This window comes from Solea solea, chromosome 12 (genome assembly GCF_958295425.1).
Source record: "Solea solea chromosome 12, fSolSol10.1, whole genome shotgun sequence".
Taxonomy (NCBI): Eukaryota; Metazoa; Chordata; class Actinopteri; order Pleuronectiformes; family Soleidae; genus Solea; species Solea solea.
The window spans coordinates 20,004,332-20,011,834 of record NC_081145.1 but is presented as its reverse complement, the minus strand read 5'-3'; the positions used below and the strand labels follow the sequence as shown (position 1 = coordinate 20,011,834).

The window sequence follows — 7,503 nt, the reverse complement described above, 5'->3', positions numbered from 1 at the left end:
AAATGAAATAGGGTATATATGGTGGGTTGCGATGCCTCAGCAAATTGCCCAGATCCTCTTTAAGGAAATGGATTCCGAGTCAGACCAATGGGCCGACGAGCTCCTGAAATACACCCCAGCCCAGCCCCACTCTGCTAACCGCCCTCTCTGCAGTTTATCTGAAGCTTTGAGGATGCACATTTGCAGTTTTTTGGGGTGGAGTGTGAGAGTTACGAGAGACAAAGAAACCCAAACTGAACAAAGTGAGGCCAGTGTGACACTCCTTAAGACTCCTGAAGCCTCGGGACTCCTCAAAAAAATACCCACTTGAATTTAGCAAGAAGTTATTTCAGTTTGTGAACAGTGATTTCAACCACAATGGTGTCATAAGATAGGGAGATATTGTATTGTCATTATGTTAAATGTAATGAATTTAATGTTTTCAAAATCTCCTGGACAAATATGAATCTTTTTTTTCTTTTACTTCATCGTTCTTGATACAAATACAAATTGCAAATTGTCGGAAACTTTATGTCCCAATCCTAGTTCAGAACTTTCTCTTTATTTTCAAAGTAATAATTCTACATTTTTGAGAAACAGAACACGAGATAATCGGATAATTGGACTGGATATCAATTTCATGTTTGTGTACTGAGGGGGGCCGGTCATGTGAGAAAAAAGTCACCTTTTTTTTTTAAGAAAAATATTTCAAAATAATATTTAAGATGACATTTCACTCAACTAAAAGTGTTTATTTTGATGTGGAACGACAAATAGTTCACAATATAAACAAATTTATGATGCAAAACTATTCCATTAATAAAAAAACATAAAGAAAGAAAAGTTGTTATCCCTCAGCATCATAAACTAACCTAACAATATAACCTGTTTTTTTAAGTGTTGTTGCATGAGGTTCCACCACATACCCAGCTCTGAGTTTGCTGTGTCCTCACTGAAACGCTAATGGCTAATTGACAAAAGGCTCACCTAATGAAATCGAAGCCCGCTTACATGTAAGTCTATGATGTCTTATCAGTCGATTTTACTGCTGCTCACTGTTCAACAGCCTTTTCCAACTGGAACCTGAAGTTTGTGACTCGGTAAACTACTCACACCTAAATCCATAGTCCGTGTGGCACACAGGAGTTGCTCCGTTGCTTCACCAGTAAAATATTCAAATGACTCTGGTGTTTAAAATCCATCTTTCAGATTTACCTAAGTGATGAAACTTAACAAAAGAGGCAGCAGTCAACCAGCAACTCCAGTGTCACTGCAAAAGCTAAATAATCCAGATTTTCCCTTTAGGAATTGGTACGGGAGAGTGAGCGGTTTACAAATCTCAGACTTTTTTGGATAGCGGAGACTTAAGAATGTGCATATTTTATTATTAATTGGCTAAAATTTCTGTCCTGAAGCAAAAAAAATATATAATTGTAATAATATTAAAACTATGCATAATCTCATTGAAACCTCACTCTTTACACTGGAAGCAATAATTTGACAAAAGTGTTTTTGACTCAAAGTCCTCAAATGTATTTATTTATTTTTTAACATAGCTGTCATCATCCTAATAGCCAAAATTGAATTCCTTGTGTTACAGAAAATTCAATGTATCTAAGAAATCACTGGTTTCCAGGGTTTTGAAATACTCTCAGTATATAATGCTTTAAGTGATAAATAAAGAATAATTAAAACGCGGAAATAGCAAAAAATTTAATCCTTATCTCAAAACATTTATTTATTTAAGACTCCATGAAAACCTGCACATACCCTGTCAATTTTAGTTTTGTTTTTTTTAAATATAGCTTTGTTTCAGTTCAGTCTCTTTGGATCAAAATCAACTTGATGGTAAAAAAGTGTTGAAAATATTGTCCCTCTCTGTCCCACGGGGGCTTGGAGACGCATTTAGTCACTCAGACCTCAGAGAGAAATGTCCCCCTGGCTGTTATCCTCGCCAGACCATGAGAGCTTTAGGAAGTCTCAAACATCTTCTTCCTGTCGGCCTTATCCTCGATGTTTTTACGCCAGTCGCCGGCTGCCTCTGTTGGCTGGAGAGACAACACCACACAGCGGAGTATCAGCTGAAGCTACAGTCTAAATGTGTTTAACTTTGCTGGATTAGCCTCAGCCTTCACCATGGTTTTGTTTTGTTTGTTTGTTTGTTTTAAATATTGGACTGGTCCTCACCTCCTCTTTGACCTCCTTCTTGACCTGCTTCAGGTTGGCCCTCAGGTCCATGTTCACCTTGTGTTTTCCTCCCAGCAGAGCCTGCAGCATGGCGTCAGCAGACATACGGACCTTCTTCAGGGCGGGTTTCTTCACTCCAGCCAGGTCAACCACTTTCAGCTTCAGGTCCTCAATCTGGAGAAGAAGAAACATTTCCAGTGTGTGACTTCCAGTGTGAAAAACGACAAAAACATTCTGCTGAAAATCGTACCAATATCTCGCGTCTCTGATCTAGCACAGAAAAGTTTCTCTCATGCCTCTCACCTCCACGTCTGCCTTCTGAACTTTGGCCTCGATGTCGTACCTTGCCTCGTCGATTTTGTCAATGGCCTGGTAGATCTTTTTACAAAGTTCCTGTCGACAAACAATCAAACCTACATCAGAAGTTACATTGTTCTTCTACCTAGTTCAGCCTCACTTTTGCCTTTTCAGACGGCATCGCTTGCTCTCAGTACTGGAGAGAGCAATGGTATAACATCCAACTGAAGGATATCACCATACCAGGTCTACATTCAATATCACAAGCTGTCTCACCACTAAAAGTGTCAAGAAAAGGATTGTCTGAATAAAGAAATGGGCATCTTTCAACATAGGATTTTTAACAGTAGCATCTCGATGAATATTGTTGTCATCTCACCATGAGAGCAGCATGGTCTCCACTGAGGTCGGGGGTGGGGCAGTTCTCGGCCATGTAGGCCACTTTCGCCTCTTCATTTTCCTTCTTCTCCTGCACAATCCAGCTGGCAGCAATCTGCAGCATCAGACTCTGCACACCGATGAAAGCTTTTAAGTGACGAAAACTTCGAAAGAAAGGGAAGAGAGGTTTTTGTATTCACCTTCAGGTGATGCCTGCGGCTGGACGTCATCTTCTTTCCGCTTCGAGACAAAGATGACAAGGTTACGATCAGAACTGATGGGACTCTTGTCTAGTATTTACATGGTGGAATTTGAACGTCCACTTTGTGCTCTCATGGGAAGTTACAAGAACAATGATACATTACCACAATATCCACATATCACCGCATTTTATTTATCTGTACCTAAACCAAAGCGCAGAACCTTTTTGTTTTGCATAGGTGTATTATTATTTATTATTATTATTTTAGTGTATAGCTTCGTGCAGTGCAAACTTTTTATACCAAGTACCACCTGAGAAAATGTTGAGCATCTTCAAGTAAACAAAACACCGTTATGACTCAGCGTTAAAATACAGTGGTGTAAATCGGCCGAGCAAAATCAGCTACGGACTCTTCATATATAGCAAACTTAGATTAAGATGCAGCGAGAGATGAGGTGACTCTGATAATTATTTTTTTTTGTTATTTCTTTGCACTCCGATCACATACCCTCCAAGTACCACCACAGGAAGCTTGTGTTCCACTGGTGGTACACATACCACAGTTTGAGAACCATGGGCTTAGTGAACAGGTTAGGCAGAGGTAAGTTTACAAACAAATTAGTGACGTGTGGAGTTTAGAAAGCTTGTGAAAGAAATGTGTGATGACAAAGCACACTGGCTTTCCCTTTCCATCATGCTAAACTAACTTGCAGCTGTCAAATGAAGCTGCAGGCTTCCCAGCTGAATACTACCACCTTGTGACAGAAAAGAGCATAACAGGACATAACAACCGTCTCAGTCCACTGTAAAGACGAGCTTGGTAATTGGTATTATTTGTCATTGCACAATTCTGGTCACTATTTCATGCAACAGCATAACAATAAAAGAGTAACCACTGATAACAATGACATATTTTCTCTTATATTAAACTGAATGTGAAACGCATGTTTCTGAACCCATGTGGTTTTACATTTGTGGAATGCTGTGGCCTTGAATGTACGCACAGATATACATTAGTCCTGATTGTAACTTGCAACCAGAGACTAAATAAATAATGCTGTAGGAATAAATAAATAAATACAGCAGATCCCCAACAACACCAACACTACAGTTTGCTAAATTTCTTGCAGATCAGAAATGTTCATGGTCGTAAAACAAACTGAAACCATTTGAAAAGGCGGTAATAGAAATGATTATTATTGTATATGATATGGCCACGTCAGCGTGTTCCTCTTCAAACATGCCAGTGACACGTACAGCTGCTGTCATCTGAGGCGAAAGGTCAACCTTTAAACTGAACTGCTGCGGTCACACGTGTTCACATCACTTTACATGAAGATCCAGATTTTTTTAATCCTGAGTTGAAGAGCTCATTAACAACTGGAGTGACTGTCGTGAAATTGTGTGCAGATAATAACTTGTCCAACACTTCATTGTAAAATTAAGACTAAATTGAACATGCTAACTGTTATTAGTATCAAGTTTTCCTCTAATGATTGTTTGGCCACTTGTGATATTTTGTTTTTGATAAATACTACAATATAGTCATAATTTCAAAGTAATAAAACTAGTGTTTAATCCATGAATTATAGTTACATACTAGGCCAGCTCATTCAACTCATATTTATTTGGGTATGAATTTAGCTTTTTCCATAATTACATTTCTCTGAAATCCAAAAGCTGCATATAAATGCAAGTGAACAAAATGGTTTACTATAACTTATTGTACCATTAGTACAAAATATATATTTTTATCCCAGATCAAATTTTTTTTTAAATTTCTAATAGTCTTTTATTTAACAGAGGCACACTGACTGTTTACTCCTGTGATAACACGTGTTATTAGTCCTAGATGTTGTTTATGATCATATTTGTGCATGTGCATACATGTAATATTTCTTACGTCCCTATTTAGGATCTATCCTAGTTTTTGTATTAAAAAGAAATCTTTTCTGGAAATTACTGGGAAGCTACAACAGAACCCAGAAAAAAACTCATCCCCTGTCATGGTACTAAACACATTTAAAGACCTGCTCCAACTGTCTCAGAGCAGAACGATAAAGCCTATTGCAAAGTTCCATGACACTAGTTTTGTTTTTGAAAGTGGCAGACGAAGAATGTACTCACTCAGACATTGTGGCTGCTTGTGATCTTCACACTCTGTTCGGAGACAAAAAAAAGTTTCACATCAGCAAACAGGTTCCACGCTGACTCTGAATACTCTGTACTGAATTGGACATGAATAGATGTCCTCAATATGATTGCCTGAGGACACCTTTTCACCTCCTGCAGGAAAAGTGATACGCTTTACAATCATGGAAAACCTGTTGCCAGTAATCACAAACTGGCTAATTTTGGATGGGCGGGGCGGGGGGGTCACATGCCGTGCAGCCTTCGAGGGGAACAGTTGCACCCTCAGAAGACATTCTGCCTGGAATTTGACTTCTTATGAGGAGTCAAAAGATCTTAGCACGGACTGCCTCCAGCGGAGGAACCAAATGTGTGCAAAGCACACCGCGAGGGTCGTTAACACCAATTCCAACATCCTGCCGGCATGCAAACCATCGGCATGACACGGGCGTGTCCAGAAACTGCTCAGATCAATAACACATAGAGTCAGACATCATGAAACTTTCATCAAACATAGACACTGAAGCTTTGTGTTATGTTTGTTGAACAGCAAATACTTCTTATTAATATTCAGACACTTATTTAACATTGGTGGCACTATTAACATCTATTAAGATCTTCAATTTATCTCTCTGCAAACCACTAACAAAACTTTGTAACAATGTAATGAAATCTCCATCGACATGAAATCAGAGAGATTTACACAAACACCAATTCTGTCCAATCACGTTGCAATGCATGCATAATCAATATGTGAATAACTGTGTGTTTCTTTAAACTCAACTGTACAATTAAAACTAAATGAATTAGGGTGCTATTGTGAGATTGTTTGGAAAAGTATTTGCAAAGTGCAGATTTAAGGTGTTCATGATTAAATACAGCCTAAATGAACTTTTTGTTTTACATTCAAATTTCAAAACTAACATTTTCACCCACACCATGCAAGCTAACTGAAAAACACCCAAAGCAATGCATCTGCAACAAGTCAGAACCCATTAAATAAAACAAGAAAATGACTCATCTGCTAGTTTTACTTCATACATTAGTGCAAATTTCAACCTGCCTGTGCTGAATGTCCTACAGTGTCCGTCCAAAGAGTCTCTGCTGATGTCTTACTGGCTATAACTCCTCTCTGCATCTACCTCCAGACTAGCCTCAAAGGTCAGAGGTCACACCTGGAGCACCACCATTAAAAAGAAAACAGTCCGCTACAGTTCAAACCACCTCTGCCAAATAAACCAGACCTCAGTGTGACTCTGATACGTTTCCTGCCACAATGAAAGAAGCCAAGCTGCAGGAAAGACCCTCACCTACTGAACGTGACGAGGAGGACCAAGGGGGAGGGGGTGCACTGCCGAGTCCCATACACTAAAGATTTAACAGGGTATATAGGGTGCGAAGTGCTCACTCAGCACAAAAGTCCGTCCTCTTTATGGTAGTGTAGACACTTCAGACCAATGGGCCAGCAGGTTCCAGAAATACCTCCACAACTCACAGAGGAACCTCATAAATTCCTGGCCAGCAAGTTGCCTCCATGGACTGGACGGTGAATGGATGCTATCATGTTCCCTCCCCCGGAGACAAGCGAGTTGGATGAAGCAATTGTTACACAACAGTTAGAGCAGAGTATGTGTGTGTGTGTGTGTGTGTGTCTCTGCAGAGATTCAGTTTCCTCAGCAGCAGGTTAAAGCTGGGGTAGGCAAATTATACAGCAATACAATCTCAAACCTGCAGGTTGTGTCTTTTGGGAATTTTAGTTGTTGATGTAATTATTCTGTTTAGTTTGCATCAACAGAAACAATGGAACATTATTAGTTTGCTGCGCCCTTCTTCTTTTTTTGTCCAGTGTGCATCATGTGCACCATGAGCATTTTGCTGGGGGACATGAGCTCTAAACACGTCTGAGGGAAAACAAAACATCTGCACGGCATCTGAGCACTGTTTACAGCCATGGGGAAATCTAGACTGTGAACCAATCACAGGGCACTTCCCAGAGAATGGATGCTCCTATTGGTTGTTCAAATAAGCAGCTGTACATACACAGCCCTTCAGTGGAAAGGTCCCTATTTCATCATTGGTAGAAAAAAAACAACAAAAAAACAACAACTTTCAACTAAAGAAATGAAAAAGACATCATTTCAAGGTCATTCAGACACAGCACAGACATTTCAACCATTACATATCTGAAAAACAAGGAGGAACTGATTCAGAGTTTGACTTTTACACATTTAAAATCAAGGTTTCAGGACAGGTTTTCATGCAAAAATTGAACAAAAAAATGAGAAGAGGAACAGGTTACTCACCATTTATGGAGCTCCATGCAGCTGCAG

At 39.4% G+C, this 7,503-nt stretch overlaps 1 protein-coding gene across 3 annotated transcripts; it reads right to left on the bottom strand.

Moving 5' to 3' along the window:
- Nucleotides 1-1,488: 1,488 nt before the first annotated feature.
- Nucleotides 1,489-6,559, bottom strand: LOC131469482 (troponin I, fast skeletal muscle-like). 3 transcript variants are annotated; one of them, XM_058644433.1, is made up of 8 exons: nt 6,484-6,525; nt 6,237-6,348; nt 5,171-5,203; nt 3,042-3,081; nt 2,843-2,971; nt 2,470-2,559; nt 2,167-2,340; nt 1,489-2,027 (listed from the first exon to the last, which is right to left on the bottom strand). In XM_058644433.1, exons 3-8 carry the CDS (start codon nt 5,176-5,178, stop codon nt 1,950-1,952), a joined length of 519 nt encoding a protein of 172 aa, XP_058500416.1. In that variant the 5' UTR covers nt 5,179-5,203; nt 6,237-6,348; nt 6,484-6,525; the 3' UTR covers nt 1,489-1,949. The 3 variants fall into 3 exon arrangements, with proteins under 3 accessions (XP_058500416.1, XP_058500415.1, XP_058500417.1); XM_058644432.1 differs by lacking the exon at nt 6,237-6,348 and having other exon boundaries at nt 6,484-6,559; XM_058644434.1 differs by lacking the exon at nt 6,237-6,348 and having other exon boundaries at nt 6,488-6,519.
- Between the last annotated feature and the right edge of the window lie 944 nt (nt 6,560-7,503).